We start from the raw sequence: 20,849 nt of genomic DNA, 5'->3' as shown, positions 1-20,849 counted from the left end.
CTCTGTCATCCCTTCAATAGGTACTAGACACTGGCTGTGATAAGGTGGCAAAACTTGAGCCCCTTATCCCTCAGACCCCCATTTTGAAAAATGTGGGGGGGATATTCTCCTTGCATATGAATTTATGGCTTGATAGCTGGTTTTTAATTATGGAATCCTGTTGTGTACACTTCTGGTAAAGGCCTATTCTTGGTTTTCATCCTGAAATAGAACAGATGGGAAGGAATGTGGAATTCAGGGAAGTTGAGTACATTGTTCAATAAGATGATGTTTGTTGAAAAATTCCATATAAGATCATAAACCTGGTTCTGCAAGTGTGTGATTCTTGGGTTGATTGAGGTTAGACTAGCATGGATGTACATAGAAACTCACCTGCCCCCTTAGAGGTTTTAAAATGTATGTGAAATGGAACAATGACAAGTAATGAGAAAACATGCAGAAGTATGGCACAGTAGGATCAGAATGGTGTTAGGAGAGCTTGAGTTGAGGTTGGAGAAAGGAGGAGGAGTTTGTTTGGGGTAGGGAGTGGGATTGGAGTAGGAGAGAACACCCCACTTGCCGGGCATCTGAGTGATGACAACTACCTTCTGGAAGAAGACATTGCTGCTTGTTTCTTATCTTCTGTTTGGGCGAGGAAGGAAAGAACAGAACTGACATGGTTCATGGGGCTTAATTTCTGAGATAAGTAAGGGGATAGAGCACTTAGCACCTTGCTTGGACTAGTCCAAGTCACACAGTTACCAAAAGAATGAATGTTAATGCTGAGACACTATCAGCAATTTGAAAGATCCTAGGAGACTGAGGCTGAGACTTTAGGCTGGTGACATTGACTTTTATTCCTAACAGAATTTTAAAACTTTTCATCAAGGAGATGGTAAGTGAAATTGTAGAAAAGGAGATCAGTGATCAGAGAATGCTTCATCAAGAATAGACTATCCCAGACTAACCTTATTTCCATTTTACTAAATTGGTAAGTGAGAGTGGTAGGGATAGCATACCTGTGAAATCTTTGGATTAAACCATTTCTCATTCTGTTCTTATGGGAAAGATGAGCAGCCTAGATGGGAAAATCAGATGGATTCAGGCAAGCTTGACTCATGTAGTTGATTGTTCGGTGTCAGTTTAGAAGGAGGTTTCCACAGAGTGTCCGGGGGATCTGTTTGTGACTTTCAATTAGTGATTTGTATAAAGGCATAAGTGGCCTACTTATCAGATTTATATATGATACAAATCTGATGGGTAATACTTAGGATTCAGAAAGATTTTTGACAGGTTAGAACACCTAGTGAATCCAATAAGATGAAAAGTGATAGTAGGGAAATGTTGTCTTTAGCTTGGTTTCAAAAAGTCAGCTTCACAGATGCAAGATTGAGAATTGTCATCATTAGATAACGGCTTGTGTGAAGATGTGGGTAATGGTTTTTTGATGGACTCACTGTGAGTCAACATTGGGTTATGGCAGAGCATAGAAATATGAGATTTGGGGGTTTGGAATAAGATGATTATCCCACCGACTTCTGTAATGGTCAGACCATCTGGAATATATAATCACATCTTGTTTCTTTTCCTACATACCTGAGAGTGTCCAGGAGAGGGCAGCTGGGATAGTAAAGGACCTCAAGCATGTCTGTGCTATTTAAGGGTTGGTTGAAGAAACTGAGGATTTTTGACCAGAAGGAGAATTATGGGACTGGGTGGAGCTTTAGTGGGATGGCCACTGGTACAAAACCTCTTGTGTTTGAAGGCCTTTACCTGGAAGAAGGATGGGGCTGGTTCTGTTTAGTTCCAGAGATCAGAACTAGGAGCAAGAGGTGCAAACTGCAAAGAAACTGTTGGAGACTTCTAAGGAAAAATCTAACAAGAAATATCCATTAGCAGAATAAGCTGCCTCAGGAGGTGATGGTTTTCCTTTCATTGGGTATCTGATGAAAAGCTAGGTGCCCATTTTTCAGGTACATCATAGAAGGGATGATGGGGGGGCTGGTGTTGAAGTACAACTATTAGAGCTGCTCATTTTAGGGAGTTTGAAGTTGTGGTTTCTTTTGAGAACTACCACTTTACCCAGTCTGCTTATGCTAAATTTACCTCCAGGAGATAAATCTGTCTTAAGCTAATTGAGTTGTAGGGTTTAGAGCTCAAGAGGACTTGAGATCCCAGTCAAACCTTCTCCTTTCTGGAAAACTTGAGGCCATAGAAAGGTTAATTGGCCCAAGGAGAATGCTCATACCCCAGTACTTAACAACCTGGGGAGTTCTTCCTAACTTCTCAATTAAATCTATGGTGTTTTAAGGTCATTTTCTCTGTGTACTGATCCTAAACTACCAGTTGAACATGGTTAAATCATTGTTCTTTTGACAATTCTATCTTCATTAATTTTCTGAGTTCTTTTTGACCCTTTAACCATATTTATTCCTTGTCCTCTGAACATGCACAACTTGGACGGTGACATGCTCCCAATGAGTCCTTCCCTAAGTTGTCCATGTCTTTAAGTTATGGAGCCCAAAATGACACTGTCCCCTGTTTATTATAACAGGATGATGGTTTCCTTTCTCATTTGACTGTTACTTCTTATTAAGTGTGACCTGTTCCTCCTTAGGCTCTAGTTAGTCCCCAGGGAAAACTCTTAGTACTAGAAGCAGTAAGATTTTAGAGTACTGAAGCCCCTTTAGCTGTTCACTAGATAGACGCTTCAGTGTTCATTTCCTTTTTTTTTTTTTTAGGGAGAGTTTTCATAGCCTCTTAGTTATATCCCCAACCCTTTAAGGCCATTGAGAGATTAGCACTTCCCATTAATCTCTTGGAGGCACACTTGGAGCTTCTGCAGAAAATAACGCCTGCTGCTGTACTAGCCTGGCCAGGGCACATCCTGCCTGGGTGGTGCCCTTCTCTCTGCCCAGGGTATGAGCACACCGATAGTTTTGTGGTTGCGGAACAGGAGCACTTGCCTTCTCTACCAACAGGGCTCCTCAACCACTTACTCTGTGGAGCGACTTCTGTATAGAAGGCCCCTTCTTTCTCATGATTAGCTACTTTTAAAAAGCCATTAGTCATCTGACAGATGCAAACTGAAGTCTCACCTCACAAAGGTGCAGAATAAAAAGGCCGGATTCTCTGAGATCCCTTGCTCTCTTCACACAGCTGTGTATGTAGCCTCTAGGTCACCTGTAGTGTGATTTTGTTGGGATCCTAGTGCTGTTCAGCACCCTTTCATGGGAACACCTTTTGCTTTGTTTGCCCTCTTCTCTAGCAACAAAACATAAAGGTACCGAGAAAAGGGAGTCACCTTCACCAGCACCAAAACCTCGGAAAGTAGAGTTATCTGAATCGGGTAAGTTTTGTTAACATTGTATTATTTTTGCTTTGAGTAGTTGAAATCTCAGTGGGTCCTAGGAGTGCAGGGAGAAAGGAAGAAGCCTGCCACTACTAGACTAGGTCGCTGTGACCTGAACAAGTCATTTCACTTCTGATCCAGAGTCTGTGAATTGGGGGTAATGATTACATTAGCTCCAGGCTAGGTTGGATACAGTGGAGATGTGAGGAGCTATGGAAGATGTTCATAATAACTAAGTTGGTTAATGAAGATGTGAAATCCCACATTGTCTCCAAAAGTTCTGGCAAATCTTACTGACCCCCGGAGGCAAGGCCATCCAGCCTTCTTAAACAGATAGAGAGGGCTTTTTTGTGTCTCTTAAGGGTAAATACTTTCTAAACACACATATCTTTCAGAAGAAGACAAAGGTGGCAAAATGGCAGCGGCTGATTCCGTGCAACAGAGGCGGCAGTACCGGAGACAGAATCAGCAGTCTTCTTCTGGTACAGACACTGGGATTTCTCTTCCCTGGGTCAGAAAGGGAGGGCTCTCCAGTGGGTTGGGTTAAGAGGCCAGCTCCCTCTCAGAGCTGGAGTTCTTTCAGCACAGTCTGACTCCTCACTCATTCATCTTTGTATTTTCAGGCCTAGAACACAAAATGACATATGGCTATAGTTACCAGGCTGCTTATATGTTGGGGAGCGTTTTTGTTCGGTTGAGTTGATTTGAAATGAGAGATCTGATTTCTAAATTCAGTTTTACTCTTAACTCATGGTATGCTTTAGGTTTAGGGCAAATCCCTAAATTACTTACCTCTTGTACCAGTTATAAAATAGTAACGTCTCAGACATTAGAGCTGTTGGAAGTCTGTGGTGCATAAAAAGTACTTTTTTTGGAAATGCCTGTTATGTACATAGTACTATGCTATGTCCTGGGGAGATCATAATCCACTACCACCATCACCACCCCCCTCCCAAAAAAAGGCCTTAACCCTCAGATTCACAGTTTGAGGATTTTCTTTACACAAACTCAAATGACTTTAACACAAAAAGATAAAATAAATATATAACAGATGCAAAGGGTAAAAGACTATCCATTTAAGCAATTAAGATGCAAATGGTTGTTTGACTATCAACATAGGTTTTTGTAGTTTTTATTGGGAGATTGTATTGTAATTGCTTTGTGTTTCTGTATTGTGGGAGAAAGTCATTGAATTAAGGAATTTAGCATATATACAAAGCATAGCATTTATACAAAGGAAACTAAGAAAATCTGAACTTGTGTGAAGTTTCAGGCCACAGAGTTTGTAAGAAATAACATGGGTATGTAGAGACTGTATGGGGGTGGGGTGGGAAAACTATAGTTTGAAAACAGAGTTAGTACAGGGGTAACAATTTTGAAGACAGATTATAATTTAGTCATTTTAGATTATCATGGATGACAGAATTAGTTTATTCATGTACTGATATAACTCAACTACATTTTTTTCTTTCCCCAAACTTCCTTGTTTCAAGATTAAAATATTACAGTTGAATACCCAGAAACAAAAATAACCTGAGATGTATTTAGTTTTATAGTTGGATTTTAGAATAGTCAGTGACCTACTGGAAAAATCTGGCTGTTCTGCATAGATAGTGCTACTGAAATAATGTGTTTTCTGTTTTTGTATTTGGTTTCAAATCAATGAGCATTTCTTGATCATTTGCGGATTTCAAAGGGGATGTCTATACTAGGTGTTTGATGGTTCATTGTGCTGTGATAGGTTTAATTCTAGCAGCTTGTCCATGTTGTCACCTTGCTTAAAAGAGATGTCAAATGTTTTTAAAGAGACACACTCCTCCTGGTGGGTTTGGATAAAAGTCAAATGCCAGCCTGGCTACAGTTGGCCATTGCACAGGAGCTTAAAATGTTAACTCGGTTTTCCATGGCCAATTGTGTGATTGTAGACTCTGGCTCCTCCTCCTCCTCAGAAGACGAGCGACCGAAGAGATCAAACGTGAAAAATGGAGAAGTGGGACGGCGTCGACGACATTCAGCCTCCCGGAGTGCATCCCCATCGCCACGGAAACGCCAGAAAGAGTCCTCTCCTCGGTAACTTTCTTTACTAGGTTTTAGTGTGCCACTCTTCCAAATGACAGTGTGGATTGACTTTCCAACCCAAGGGGTGGGGAAACTATAGCCTCAAGGCTATGTATGGCCCTCTAGGTCCCCAAGAGTGTCCCTTTTACTGAATCTAAACTTCACAGAACAAATCCCCTTAATATAAAAGGATTTGTTCTGTAAAACATGTGCTTAAAGGGGCACAGTTGAGGACCTAGAGGGACACATGGCTTCAAGGCTGCAGGTTCCCCACCCCTGTTCTAGATTGAGCCCTTCTTCTCAAAGAATGGTGTGACTTGAGTATTAGTGCTTCTGGCAGGGAATTTTCATTTCTATCTTGGGGTTTGGTTTTAATTTGATCATTGTTAATGTGTGGCATGAAATTAATGTGAGCTGTATATGCATGTTTTGTCATGTGTGCATGACTAAGGAACGAAGTATAGCTCAAGCAGTTCTGCTTGATGGGGTTCAGTTTTGGCTCCCCTCAGTGTCACATATTGCATCAAAGTAAATGTATGGTAAATCAAAGTTTTTGACATTTGTTTTTCTCCACTGCTCTCAGGATGCAGATGGGAAAGAGATGGCAATCGCCAATGATTAAAAGGTTGGTTAGAAATTACTTTGTAAATTGGGGTTAAGTATCAAAGCTTTAGTTTACCCCAGTTCCCCCTTCCAGGTGACTTTTCTGCAGTCCTAATCAGGGTGGGTCACAATGTGGAGATACTCCTTTAAAAACTCACCAGCCACTTATTTAAAACTGTATTCACACACCATGTTTTGGGTTTGTTACCTTAGTTTTGGAAAATGTTTGCAAAAATCTCAATATCAGGTGTATGTATTTACAGCTGCTGTGCAAAAGGACTTTTTAGAGGACTTGGAACTTTGGAGCTGAGCAGGTCCTTGAGTGCAATCTAGTTGATGTAGTTGAACCCCCACTATACCAATAAGGAAACCAAGACCCAGTTACTAACCCAAGGTCTGCCATTGCAAGTTAGTGGCAGAGTTAGCACCAAAACCCAGATTTTCCCTACTGCTAATTCAGTTTTCTTTCCCATGTACTACAATTCCTCGCTAGGGAAAGGAGCCCCCAGGGAGGAAGGAAAATAATTTTGAACTGATGGATAATGGCTAGTTGTGACATAGTAATATTACAATTATCTTATGTGACAACTTGATTTCCTCATGCTCTTTAAGAAATGAATATAATGCATCTCTACATGTATGACCTCTTTCCTCAAGAACACTTAACATGTAATTTTATATCTTTATGGTTATAATATAGCATTATGTATATGTCTATCTTACATATATAAGTAAAATATGCTTTGAATGTTTATGATAATAAACATTTAAAATATAATAATATCTTCTTCCTAAGTCAAAGTACTTCCTTGGGCTCCATAACTTAGCCAACTTTTGGATTTATGTGGGGGGAAAAAAACAACTAACCCTGAAAAAAATAACACCATTTTTTGTAAAAGTAAAGCAAATGAAAGTATTGATCTTAAAACTCAAAAAACTTGTTGAAATTTAACTGGACCTATTTCTAATCAGACAGAAGTTGCTTAATTAGCATTTTCAAGTGCTGCAGGTGCCATTTTGGTACCGTTTGGAATCCTCTGTGCCATAAACACAGTTCATTTGTGCAATAAGTTAACTGGACATTTTGGTGAGGATATTGGGAAGTGTTTGGTCTTAACCAGAACCATGAGTTTGGGGCATCATAACCCAATCAGTGATGGATAAGGCACAGATACACTCCTGGTAGGCCATGTATTGATACTCAGTCAACTTCATTAGGAAAAATCTGAGCCTTTAAAAGATAGAATGTGGGTCCAAAGAAGATTGACTTTATTTTGCCAGAATTAACCCATAATTCTGGCCTTTTTCTCTGGGGCATCCCAACTGTAATATAACTGATGCTGTGGGTCTGACCCATTCTTGGCTGAGATATTTGACTGCATCATGTTTATCAGCTCTAAGTTTGAATGTAGGATTTACTGCAACCAAATCACGTTTTTTGTTTTTGTTTTTTACCATTTTTCCTCATTTCAGCTCATGTTCAACTAGATTTGTTTGATGTTCTCTTCCCAGTTAAAGGTTGCTTTAGTCTATTAAATGTAAATATTAAATATCATTGAAAATGACTGTTGGGGGGTGGCCAGGTAGCACAGCAAGTAAGAGCACCGGCCCCAGAGTCGGTATGACCTAGGATCAAATCTGGGCTCAGATACTTAGCACCACACCCAGAAATAACTGGCTATGTAACCTTGAGCAAGTTACTTAAACCCAGTTGCTTTTAAAAAAAAAGAAAGAAAGAAAGAAAATGACTATTGGAATTTCGTGGTTTAAGCCTAATTAGTTTTTTGAGGTAAATAAAGGACCATTTGCAATTCCAAGTGAAAAGACAGCACTACTATAGTCTTAGAGGACTAGAGGTTAAATAAAATAGACATTAGATATAAAATATATATATGAGGTTTAAAACACTATGGAAGCAGTGGTCGCTTAGACTAACTAAAGCTGAGAAGTAAAGTGACCAACTCTCGCCCAACTTTTCATGACACCTTTGACCAAACTCTTGCTGCCCTGCCCCCTTGAGGACTTTATTAAAACAGCAGGCTGGCTCCCCTTTGAAGATAGAATGACTTACCCAAGTAAATTTAAGAGATCAGAAACTGAATTTCCAAGACTTTGAGTGACTTCTCCAAGGTCACATGGTGATGACTATTAGTAGCTGGGATTTGAACCCAGAACTCACTGCTCCAAATCAGTTTTTTCCCCTTTCTCATTAGTTCAGTCTGAGTTCTTAACCTTTTGCCTGTTTATTTACCTCATATGAACTTGGCTTCCAAACCACACAAAGTTGCCTGCGCTTTCTTATCATAATTCATAGGGCTGGGCACAGAGGTAGCTGCTTTGGCACCTCTTTGGAGTGATTGTCAGGACATTGTCCTCTCCATACATAGACCAGTCCAGATTCTCTCCAACTTTTATAGATTGCCAGGTCATGTGTTCTTTGGTTATTTTGTTACTACATTTTCTTTTGAATTCTGAGATTCTGTAGTTTCTTTCCATGTTCAATTTCAATTTGACCTCAGCATATCCAAGATAGTGGATCTGTTTTTAAACTTACAAATATATTTTGAAAATTCTCCCCCTCAGAGCATTTTCACGTGTCTGTAACAAAATTAAACAGGTATGGATCTTTGTCCTAATCCCTGAGTGATCCAGATCCTCCTGCCTGGACATTAAGATTGTCATCCCGAGTTTTATAACTCCCATCATTCTTAGTTTCTCCTACCCAAGAAGCAGAATATCCAGTTATCGCACCTCCCTCTGCTGTATCAGGAGTAAGTGTTGTGTGTTTTGGTTTTGTTATAGTTTTGCTTCCCCTTTCATATTCCTTAAATCCTAAAGCATCAGTGCTTTATATTCAGAATAGAGCCATGGAAGTGTTGAAACAAATCCCCCTGTAATAGTATCCAGCAAAGCAGTCTGCATGCTGTCTGAGAAATGGGACACCTGAAGAACACATTTTTTAGTTAGAGTATGATTGGGTAGCTTGCTTTAGTAAGTTTATATACACGGTGGATAGCTGTCTTCGAAGCCAGAAAGACCTGAGTTCAAGTTATACTTTTTTCTTACATATATTGATTAGGAACCTGATTGAATTACATCACTTCTGTCCTAAGCAATTCTCTTAAGACTAGAAGTTCCAAAGTATTATTTCTATAGGTATTATTTCCTTAGAGTTCCCTTTATCACTGAAATCTTGAGGCCAAGCCAAAATATTTTTAGGTTTACAGAACACTATAAATATTATCTGATTTGTTCCTCTACTGCATTGTGATGCAGGTAGTATGCATTTTGCAGGTGAGGAAAACTGTGAGATATTATAACTTAAACTCACAGCTGTTTAGTAAGTGGCAACACTGGGTTTCAAGCCTAGGTCTTCTGACTCCAAACCAAGTGGTATTCTGTAAGTTGAATATTAAACAGATTTTCTGAGTCTCATGTCCGTGTCTTCTCCCATGTGCCTGCACCCCCCCATTCCCCCACTGCAATGCAGTCTTCAAATTTCAGTTGTCCCAGTGATAGTCTCCTTTCCATTGTATTATGGAGCTTATTTAGTTAAGAGATTGATAGACCCAATCTAAATACTTGGATTATAGTAGAGGTTTGTAATTAAATAGACGTCTGACTAAGGAGAGTAATGTATTTGTACTGGTTGAGAAAGGAAAGATCTGACATGTATTTGTCTGCTTCTTTGGCAAATGGCAGGCAGAATTGGTGAACTTCAGCATTTGTTATAATGAGACTGCCAAGTTAACCTATTCCCAAGCAGTATGTGAGGCATAATCATGTTTTTACAGTGCTTCCCATTGTGAAGTTAATCACGATGCTCAGGATACTTTTTTTCTTCTTTAAGAGACTTGTATTAAATTAAGTTGGTTTTATTTACACACATAAACACACAACTCTTTTTTAATTGTTATTTTGGAAGGGGGAAGGCAGTTGGGGTTAAACGTGACTTGCCAGGGTCTCACAGCTAGTTGTGTCAAGCGTCTGAAGCCAGGTTTGAACTCGGGTCCTTCTGACTTGAGGGCTGGTGCTCTATTCATTGTACCACCTAGCTTACCCCTTACACACACAACTCTTAAACCAAGGCATTGACTGGGTCAAAAGAAAGGGGCCTTAGCACAGTGATATTAGACCACAGCTTTCAAGTCACTGGTGCCTCTTTTATGTATAGCCTCATTGAAATTTAGAAATTAGATGAAATCTGTAACTCATTTAGTCTTGATTCCTTTTCCTCACCAAGTAAAGAAAATGAGCCCCGAAACAGTGAAAGTTGTTTAGCTAGTTAGTGTCAGAGCTAGAATACAGCTCCTGACTCCACATCTGGCACTCTGCTGTAACATGAGGCTTTTATTGATTTCTGATTTCTACATTTCTTGACTGATTGTTATTATAGTCTATTCTAGCACCTACAGAAGCCACAATTAATAGTGTCCTTTCTTTTGGTTTAGTAGTAGGCGGAGAAGAAGTCCATCACCACCCCCGGCCAGACGACGACGCTCCCCTTCTCCTGCCCCTCCACCCCGGCGGCGGAGGTCTCCCACACCGCCACCGCCACCACCACGGCGCAGGTACCTCAGGGCTTTGGGGAGTGATGTCTTCTGCTTGGGGGTCAGTGACAAGGAAGCATATAGATCTGTGGCTGACATGTCACACAAATTCCCTAGCTTAAAACAGACTGAGAGTTCTGCTAGACTAAATGGTGTACAGGGGCTCGGACTTAAAGTTTGTATTCCAACCACAATCTTTCTCTGTACTTTAAATACTACTTTCAGGATGTAAAGGTTAGCCTTTTTCATCCAGGGAGATGAAAATAGAGAAAAGCATCTTAGGGATTGTTTGTCTAGAATTCAACTAGAAAGTTCTCATGATGTTGGGGAGGGAGGCAGAGGTCTTCATTCTACTTGCAGATCAGGGAACATTGGCCTGAATATTAGGAACCCAAGTTCTAGTTTTGACTTTGCCATCAACTAGATGTGTTACCAATTAGGCAAGTCCCTTTTCTGTGGTCCTCTGTTAGCAATGACAGGATTCAGTAAGGTGATCTCTGTAGAGGTTTCTTTCTCTAAAGTAGTATCACCTTTATGTTAAACCCAATATTCTACAAGAACTCTTATATCTTACAATTCCTGTAAAACTAGAATAAATTATTAATAATCATTACTGAGAAGTGGGTCCCAAGATTCCTGAGTGCCTTCTGAATCATCACAGAAAGATAAGTGGATTTTCTGTTATAGTTTGTGCTGAGTATGTATGCTTAGTTACCTTACCCATAAAATGATGGTATCAGGCGAGCTGACTTCAAAGGGAGCTTCTAGCTCTGTAATCTTGTCCTATCCTAGACAAAGCTTTTGAACTTCGGGAATCTTTGTTACTCGAGCTGACTGGAGCCCACCATTCTGGCCGAGTCATGATTGTTCTAGACATTGAGTCCTTGGCTGGTGAAGTGCATGGCTCCTGAGGAACCCCTCCAGCAGTTGATACCTTACATATCACTCCACCTAGCTTTTCCTTGTGCATTGCTCCCCTGCTCTAGTTTGCTCTTCATATGAGTGTCTTGTGTGTTTGTTCTAGGACTCCTTCTCCTCCCCCACGTCGACGCTCACCTTCTCCAAGAAGATACTCTCCTCCGATCCAGAGAAGATACTCTCCTTCCCCTCCTCCTAAGAGAAGAACAGCTTCCCCGCCACCACCTCCCAAGCGCAGAGCATCGCCTTCGCCTCCCCCAAAGCGACGGGTCTCCCATTCACCACCTCCGAAGCCAAGAAGTTCCCCTGTTACAAAGAGACGTTCCCCTTCCTTATCATCTAAGCATAGGAAAGGGTCCCCCCCTAGCCGATCTACCCGAGAAACCCGTTCTCCTCTACCAAACAAACGGCATTCACCTTCACCACGGCCTCGACTTCCTCATACCTCTGCAAGTCCTCCCCCACTCCGAAGAGGAGCTTCATCTTCGCCCCAAAGAAGGCAGTCCCCATCACCAAGCACTAGGCCTATCAGGAGAGTCTCCAGAACCCCGGAACCCAGAAAAGCAAAAAAGTGGGTACATTTAGAATTGTTTAATTTTTTACTCTGTTAATTTGTCAGCAGATTTTGTTATAGGGTATGTTTTACCCAGTGTCTTTAAAGGTCCTTTCCATCCACACCTTCTACCATATCCTTGATAAGTATTTGTCTCGTCTTTGCTTGAACACATGGAGTGCCCCATTCTGTTTTTTGGTTAGAAAGTTATTCATTCTATGGAAAGCTCTACCTTTCTGCCAGCTGTATGCCTCTAACTCCACATAGAAGTCTAGAATGCCATATTACATTAAAGGGTCATGATGTGGTAGAGTGAAAAGAATGCTGATCTTAGAATCCAAAGGGCCAGATATGAATCCCAGATCTCTGTCTCTGCCTATGGAACCATGGGCAAGCCTGGTCATCTGTTCCCATATCTATAAAATGAAGTCTTTGGATTTAATTTCTGAGAATCCCTTCTAGTTTTAAAGTATGTGACCCTTGGAGTGGCTAGGTGGTGCAGTGAATGGAGCACTGGCCCTGGCGTCAGGAGGATCTGAGTTCAAATACGGCTTCAGACACTTAATACTAGCTGTGTGACCTTGGGCAAGTCACTTAACAGCAATTGCTCTGCCTTCCCTCCAAAAAGCAAAAAAAAAAATGTATACGACCTTGCCTCATTGGAGCTTAGAGGAGGCCAACCCTCAGCCTTCACAGGCTGCTGTTGGAAGAGCATAAGGACCACCATGTTGGGATGGCAAGACTGACCTATTCTAGTGAAATATAGAAAGATTCAGTAACTGCCTTGTATTTTTTTTAGACATAGCGACTTAGGAGATTGTCTCCTTAATTAAAAGGATCATACTTCCCCATCTCGCCTCCAGTCCTGGTGAAATCAGGGCCTTGCTGAAGTGTTAAAAGAGCTTTCTAAGCATGTCAGAAAACAATAGAGATACAAACCATTTGAAGCAAACTTGATGGAGTATTCATGGTCTCTCTTTAATCTTCAGGAAGCTATGTCCTTACATCATCATTAGTATATGTGAGTTTGTTTGATGTTCCTTAGTAGAACATTACTGGAATCCTTCCAAATCTTAACACTTTGGGGATGTTATGTTGTTCCCCTTAACTGAAAAACATCTGGGAGAGAAAAGCTTGTCAGTCGGAGAATAGTTCTTTGAATTTGTTTTTCTTTCTCCCCAATGAAGAATTTAGAAATGTGAATTATGTTACCGTTATCTTGATTTCAGAAACTTTTGTGACCAGATGTTAGGTTTGAGTAAGATACTGTACAGATTGCTGTAGCCATTTCCACCTAGGGGTGTAGACTTTTTTTGGACTCCAAGTGATTGGCATTGTCTTTGCCCCCTCAGAGGTGGTCATATTACTACTTTCCTGCGTCTTGTGGGACTTTGTACTATGGTAAAGTGGCCTGGTGTATGTAATATGAAGGAACAGTTTAAGAGGCTGGTAAGTTGTATACATAAAGTGTTGTGAGATTTTTTTTTTAACCTTTGCTTTCCCACTCAATGGGGAATTAAATCAGGCAATGCAGTTTGATTAGGATACTTAATGTGAATTGGCAGAGTATATATATCACTAAGGAATTTGGGGGATTGATTTTTTTTCTGTGTTTTCAGGGCTGCTTCACCAAGTCCCCAGTCTGTAAGAAGGGTCTCATCCTCCAGATCTGCCTCCAGATCTCCTGAGCCAGCAGCTAAGAAACACCAAGCACCTCCATCACCCACCCAGTCTCAGTCCCCATCCACAAACTGGTCGCCAGCAGCACCTGTCAAGAAGGCTAAAAGCCCCACGCCAAGCCCATCTCCTGCCAGGGTAGGAAGCTCTTTGTTCAGCCATTCAGCAGTGGCTATTTACTGAGAGTCTTACTTATTTACTGAAAGTTTTACACACAGCGCTTGGTACAAGGTGTGGTGGGGGAGGGCAGTTTGGGGTTGGCTATACAGCCAGTTTGTAAGAGATTTGTATCAGTGAAAGCATAGGTTCATGTCTTTCCTTAGCTGCTGGGAAACAGGTAACGAACAAGCCTGTTCCTTAGGCCACGCAAGAAATCTAGAGTCAACACAATTTCACAGCAGGTTACAATGAACAATGTCCAGGAGGTTTCAAGGCTGGGCGACTAGGGAAGTGCAGGAAGGGCTGCAGGGGAAAAGTAGATGGCATAGAAGTAGACCCCAGAGTGGGAGCGGTGGGGAGAGGGGACCTGTGCTCTGTCCCTGCCTCATTCTCTCCTGCCTAATCTGCACTGGTGCTGGGAAGTTCCCTGCAGGGTATCACTTGTACTGATCACAGGTCTAGATCCTTCCAAAATATACTAAGAATAGTCGCAAAGATTGTATGAGTGAGAAATGTTCTTTTAGTCATCTTCCTTTTTCATTTGACCTTTTAAATTATTGACATTTTCACTCTAGATTTCCCAGAGAAGCGTTTCTAGAATGCTTCCTTGTTTTGTTTTTTTGGAAGCATTTCACTATTGCTTACCTAAACTGAAGATTAATGGGATCATTGTTCCACAGGCCGATTCTGTTGATAAGCATTTGTCCTAAACCTTTAGTTTTTCATACACCAAATATTAGTGTCTTTTCATGACATTTTGCAGTTCATTGAAGTGTTTTTGGTTACAACTGGATATTTGAGTCATGTATATGCTATAGAAACAGGAAACAAGAAATACCTTATGTCACTTTTGTTCCCTTAAATGGTATTTCATATAATGAAGGAGGAAGGCTCACATTTTTTTTCTGTAATGGTACGTTTTGAGAGTAGTGTTAATAGCATTGTAGAATGCTATCCCAGAAGTTAGAGAAGTTGAGGAAATCGTGGCAAGTTAAACAGTCCAGTCTGCTGAATGAAATTGCACTTGGAAATCCAGCATTAAGCATACCTGAATATGGATTTCATTTCTTCATGGTCTCCCTGTGAGAGAAGTTTTGTTGTTGCCTAAGTTTGCACATGGATTCTTTTTAAAATAATAAAACTCCAAACTAGTTTTTATTTTTTAGTGCCATCTTAGGAGGCTTGTTTTACAAAATGTGGGATGAGTTTTAGAGGAGCTAAAAGAAAAATACTCATTCAAGGACAAACGTTAGAAAAAGTTTGATTCTTTATGGTTCTGTTTATGTTAGTTTGGAGAATTCTTTGTACACATTGTCATAGAAACATGTAGAGCATTGTAAGGGAAAAATCTGTAGCTTTGAAAGAATAGTGGTAGTTTAAACAGAGATGGATATGAGTTGGTTTTGGTTTTGAAGAATCTTCTGGACGATCTGGTGGAGACAATCCTATGGACAGTTGGAAATGTAGGCCTGGTAGGATGTGGAGAAATCAAGGCTGGTGATACTTTCATTTGGGAGTTGGTCATACAGGGGTAATGGTGGAAGCCATGGGAATGGAGGAAATTGGCAGCAGAGATGTAGAGGGTCAAGGGCAGAGCTTTGGGAAGATTGCTCTGGAGGCAGAAGGAAGATGATGTAGTGAAGAGAGAGGGTCAGATACACGGAAGAGCAGAGACGGTGAAGGGGCCAGTCAGGCAGAGAAAGGCAAGAGACACGACAGCTCTGTGCAACTAAGGCAAAATCCTCTAGTCAGGCAGAGTGAAAAGAACGCTATGGCTATTGAACAAATTCTGTCTCTGTGACCATGCGCAAGCCTGCTTCATCTCTAGATATTGGTTTCCTTCTTTGTAAATGATGGGCTTGGAGTAGATGACTTTCAAGTCTCTTTGAGATCCAGAGTCCTGTAAACTCATGAACTAAACATTTGGAATGAAAATGTTTCCAAATTCTCCCTGATCTGGCTTTTTCCCTTAAAACCTGCTGTTTTTTGATGTGGGCAATGGTTTCCCTATCTTTCTGTCAGAGCTTACCTGACTTCAGGCTGGTGATTTCTCAGGCTTGCACAAGGCCTTGGAGATTGGGCCTGTATTGCTAGCATCTGTCCTGATGGTGACACGACTAAGGCTGATTGGTGCAATTGCTTTTTTCATGACTTTACAGAATTCAGACCAGGAGGGTGGTGGGAAGAAAAAGAAGAAGAAGAAGGACAAGAAACACAAAAAGGACAAGAAGCACAAAAAACACAAAAAACATAAGAAGGAGAAGGCAGCAGCCGCAGCAGCTGCCGCTGTGGCATCCACCACCACGTCAGCCCAGGAAGAGCCTGAAGCAGAGACAGAGCCCAAAAAGGTAATGTGGGTGTTGAGCTGGGCACAGGGGCTGTTCTGCTGCCTCTGGGTGGTAAGTCAGGCACACCTTCCACTTAAACATTACTTTTCCCCTCAACTCCCCCCCCCCCTCCGCCTCCACACCCCAATTAGGAGAGCAGGTTGTTTTCCAGATACGTTGGGGCCTTCTGCTCTTGCATTCACTTAGGGATACCAGAGTGTATAGATGGTGAGTGGGTACGGTGTCAATCTCTGATTGTAGAATGGGCCTTAGAATTCCTCTAACCCCACTCCCTCATTTAGTAGATGAGGAATCAATCTAAAGTCCAGAGCAGTTAGCTGGTCATAGAGGTCACTGGTGGGACCGCTAGGTTTTCCAACTCCCAGAACCAAAGGGGTAAAACTTAGACTTGGGCCTCCAGGCTCGACTCAAATAACGCAACAAGCTGGCAATAATTCAGCAGATAGAGTGGTGAGAAGAAAAGGTGACTGTCACCAGTGTCCCTCTTCTAAGAGCTTAATCTGGTAGTAATATGTGAAGAAGCTTGGTGTTGAGAATATAGTCTGTTTTTCCAAAGCCACATTTCAATTGGTGTTGTCTTGATACTCATCCCTATTAATAAAGTAATGGAAAGATCGCTCTTTTCCCTGTCCTTAGGAAAGCCAAACCACAGAAAAGTTTGTTGTGATAGAACACACACATCCCCATTTTTATTGCAGTATTCACATTTTTCCTGGGTAATTCAGGACCTTCCGTTACTGGGGTGATTCTCAGAGGTACATTGAAGTACATTGCACTCAGCTGTCATCTCTGTGGTTGAGGCAAAAACAGGCATGTAATTTTAAGAGGAATAAAATGGCATGTTTACTTTGAGGTTTGACCCTGTGTTCCACTTAGGTTGAAATGAGGCTGGATTTACCCCCTGAAAGGCAGGCAGCCTGGCATAAGGAACTTGGCTTTGGGTGGGCATTAGGGCCTGAGGCCCAGTCCTGGTACTCCCCTCGCCACAGAGCAAGGGCCAGGGTCCTCTATCCAGCATGGGAGCCTTCAAGCTGGGGAAAAGTCCTTGTGAGCCTCTGGAGCTGCTGCTGCTTCCTCTTGGCTCTTGTGGTGACTAGAAAGACGGAGTGTGAATCTTCTCTCTGCAGGAGACCGAGAGTGAAGCAGAGGACAACCTGGATGACCTAGAGAAACACCTTCGGGAAAAGGCGCTGAGGTCGATGAGAAAGGCGCAGGTGTCGCCACAGTCCTAGAGGGGGCTGTTTGTTATAATGTACATTTGATTGGGTTTGTACTCAGATTCCATTTCACAATTGCTAAAATGTGTTTGAGCTTTAGGCTATAACATTTGTTGTCATAATTGCTAGGTTGAGGTTCACCATGTAAAAAAAGGGCATGGATTTACATTACAAAAGGTGTCCACAGTGTACTAGTGACATTCATTGACAGCCAACATAACTTCATTTAGAGACATTTTTAAGGGGAAAAAAATTTTTTAAAGGGGTTTAAGTACGGCTAACAGCTGTCTGGTTCCTTTAAATCCTCTCCCAGCCCTGGCCGTACACAGAGATTTATCTTTTAAGTTCTTGTTCAATTCTTGGCCCCCATTTAAGTTGTGAGGCTTTGACCTTGAAGCTGCCCAGAAGAGAGACCACTGTTCACCAGAAGTCGACACAAGCATTTTTAACGCCACACTCTTTCCCTTTTCCCTGTTGCTGTCGTCTCTGCTGAAGTGAATCAAGATTAGAGCTCTTGGGACGGTCCAGAAAAGAACGCACGCTGTTCGCCAGGACACTGTGGGCTTATACTGATGTAACTAGTTGATTTGGAACACTGGAATTCCATTTTTTCCTGTCTTGTTCCCCACCCCACCCCACCCCCCATTTGCTTGTAAGGACAGTTATGCCCCAGAAAGGTTCCTTCAGTTACATAAAATTCTGTTTGTGAAATGACATCATTGCCCCATTCATAATTCTTGTCTTGTTAGGGTTCTTCCAGTTGGTAGACTGAACTTTCAGAGCTCTTGGTTTTGAAAAGTGGAAGGATCTCAGTTTTGGATATTGTCATGTTTTCACTGTTTTATTTTTTTTTTGTTGTTTTTTTTTTTGTCTTTTTTTTGTTTGTTTTTTAAAATAAAGCTATATAAAGCTTGTGGATTAAACAGAATAAATTTCTAAATTTAAAAGCATATTTGTCCTTGTCTCATTGAAGTGTAATTGGTTAGGAAGGTACCTTAGAGACCATATGATTCCCACCTCCCCATTAATGGCAGGCAGTAGGCCCTATTTATAGAAACAAATACCCCAGTACCTCTGGAAAACATGCCCTCATTTCTGCCCCTTGGAGCTCTCTCCAGAGGGTGGGGGAGGAAAACCAGGCCCATTTACCTCTGTTTTCTTGGTCAGGACAGAGCTTCATGGTCAAGCTCTTACTTAACAAATCCTTCCAGATGGGTTTTGCCCATGTACCAGCTGTCTTAAGTTGACAGCCTGAAAAATAATAGTAAGTTACATGGAAGTGTTTCCAAAGAGGGTATTCTCAGTTTCTACCTCACCTTCAGTCAGCAGGATTTCCCATTCCTAAGGGAATAGATATGCCTCCAGAAGGACCAAGCCACACTTTAATTTGGAATGTGAGAGTGAGGAAGAGCTTCAAAGGAGGGTTTTAGGCTTGAGAAACTGACCATGTCCCAGTTAAGGGAATATCAACCAATCAAGTGTTGAGTGCTTAACCGTGTGCCAAGCGTTTCAATAAAGAACTCCAAAGTCCAAGTCCTTGAGTAAATCAACAGGTATACAAATTGGTTAATAAAAGGTCAAATTCAAGATCAACTTGATGGGGGTGGATGGAGGAAGAAATTGGGAAAGGTTCCATGTAGTGGGTGTAGGGGACAAGCTAAAGAAGAGGTGAGGTGGGAATAAAATGGAGCCTGGAGTAGAGGGGCGGCCTTGGGACTAGTTGGAAAGCCCACGTGGGGCCTGACTGAAGGGCTGAGCTGAACAGCAAAGCCCCCGTTTGCTCCTATCACTTAATCCTATCTGAGGCTGTGTCCCCAGTGCTACCCTGGAGGGGCAGGAGTTAGGTTTTCATTGGTGGGCATGTGCCTGTGGCAGCCCAGTGAGCTATATGAGATGGGGCTGCCAGTTTTCTCTTAGATTTCATTCCCCCATTCCTGTAGGTGCTCTAGGGGCTTATTTGATGTGGTAGAACCCACCGTAAGTGTGGTACCTCTCAAAGGGAGCAATTCATCTCCCTAATCACAGACTTAGAATGGGAAGGGATGTTGGGTAGAATGGAGTCCTACCCCCTAGTCTTACTGAAGCTGAGTCCCAGAGAGAAGTGACAAACACAAGGCCTCCTGGCAGAGTAGTGCTCTGTACTGGTGCTATTCTGTGTTCAAGTAAACACTACTTAGGGCCAGACTCCCCAGGACTGGAGATTTGGGAGCCTGGGGGTCTTAGAACCGGAATACCTGAGATCAACCTCCCTCTCTCCACTGTAAAATAACCTTGGACACCAAGCTGCCCTCTCTCAAGGCTTCCTATGACATCAAGTCAAGCTACTCACAGGAAAGCATTTTATAAAATAAAGTACAGTACGAACCTAAAATACAAACTTGCTGTCAGAGCACCCCCTAAGAGTTCATGAAATGTTTGTAGGTTCCCCAGCTTTTAGCTTAAAATGTTCCCAAGCCTTGTTCAGTGTCCCAGATGGCAGGAATCGCTTGTCTGATGCTATGCTGAGCGTCTGCCATAAGCATGGGCCACAGCCTGCCTTCCAGGGCATGGACAGTTTTGCTACCATGAGAACCCGGCCCTGCCTGAGCCAAATCACACCCTGTCCTTTTTGCCTGGTCACTTTCACTCTGAGGCCTTTATATTTGGAAAGCTATCAGCCTGTGCCCATCATTGCATTCTGGACTCAGGTGAACTCTATTCCTTGAGGTGTTCTCAGTTCATCAGAGCTGCAGAGACCAGCTCAGACCAAGACTGGCATAGAGGCCGCCTAACATGGGCTGAATCAGGTTAAAACATCACTGGGAAATATATAACAAATTTAAAAACAAGGAGACAAAAAAACAACCCCGCCTTCCCCCCCCCCCCCAGCTGTGTCCATTAGGGATCGTTACATACTGTTTAGTGCTCTTACAGACCAACTTATCCAACCTCATTAGGACACTGAGGCAGTGAGAGGAAGAATTAGAATCAGCACCAGAAACCTTGGAAACATCCCTGCAGCCATGGATTGATTCAGAAAATGGCAAATTAACATCTACATTGTATTTTTATTTTGTTAAATGTTTCCCAGTAATATTAATCCAGTTTGGGGACTGCATTTAGGAGTCTTAAGCCTGTGGGCCATTGAAAACTGGATACCTCTGCTCTACATGAAGCAACACCAGCAAAAACAAGCCGTACACCTGTGCTGTAACTTGCAATCTCCAAAAAAGATCTGGCATTTTTAATAGACTCCATTACGGCTAAAGATAAAGACAACAGTGTGGCTATCAGCCAAGAAAGCTAATGTGATCTTAGCACACATGGGAGGTATGGGTCAGGACTAGACCTCATCTGGAGTGCTGTGTGTACAGGATAACCAGGACACTGCCAAGATGATGGATGGATAGATGGATGGATGGATGGATGGATGGATGGATGGATGGATGGATGGAT

The 20,849-nt window shown here is 41.9% G+C and overlaps 2 protein-coding genes across 12 annotated transcripts in view; both read left to right on the top strand.

Moving 5' to 3' along the window:
• The window catches only part of SRRM1 (serine and arginine repetitive matrix 1), a 39,420-nt gene extending 21,059 nt beyond the window's left edge, over positions 1-18,361 (top strand). For 3 of the 11 annotated variants that reach the window (XM_069079446.1, XM_069079442.1, XM_069079453.1), the window contains 9 exons: positions 3,248-3,328; positions 3,727-3,813; positions 5,257-5,401; positions 5,973-6,014; positions 10,444-10,563; positions 11,567-12,031; positions 13,633-13,828; positions 16,009-16,197; positions 17,325-18,361. In XM_069079446.1, the coding sequence (XP_068935547.1) occupies positions 3,248-3,328; positions 3,727-3,813; positions 5,257-5,401; positions 5,973-6,014; positions 10,444-10,563; positions 11,567-12,031; positions 13,633-13,828; positions 16,009-16,197; positions 17,325-17,429 (1,430 nt within the window). In that variant the 3' untranslated portion in view covers positions 17,430-18,361. The remainder of the gene's footprint in view (positions 1-3,247; positions 3,329-3,726; positions 3,814-5,256; positions 5,402-5,972; positions 6,015-10,443; positions 10,564-11,566; positions 12,032-13,632; positions 13,829-16,008; positions 16,198-17,324) is intronic. The other 8 variants (XM_069079447.1, XM_069079444.1, XM_069079449.1 and 5 more) reach the window with 7 other exon arrangements.
• The window catches only part of CLIC4 (chloride intracellular channel 4), a 325,774-nt gene that overhangs the window by 159,166 nt on the left and 145,759 nt on the right, over positions 1-20,849 (top strand). The window lies entirely within an intron of this gene.

This window comes from Petaurus breviceps, unplaced genomic scaffold (genome assembly GCF_028583685.1).
Source record: "Petaurus breviceps papuanus isolate PSGF00001 unplaced genomic scaffold, PetGlider_PUasm1.0 91041, whole genome shotgun sequence".
Lineage (NCBI taxonomy): Eukaryota > Metazoa > Chordata > Mammalia > Diprotodontia > Petauridae > Petaurus > Petaurus breviceps.
The sequence above is the reverse complement of the archived record's forward strand: the minus strand, read 5'-3'. Positions and strand labels throughout refer to the sequence as shown.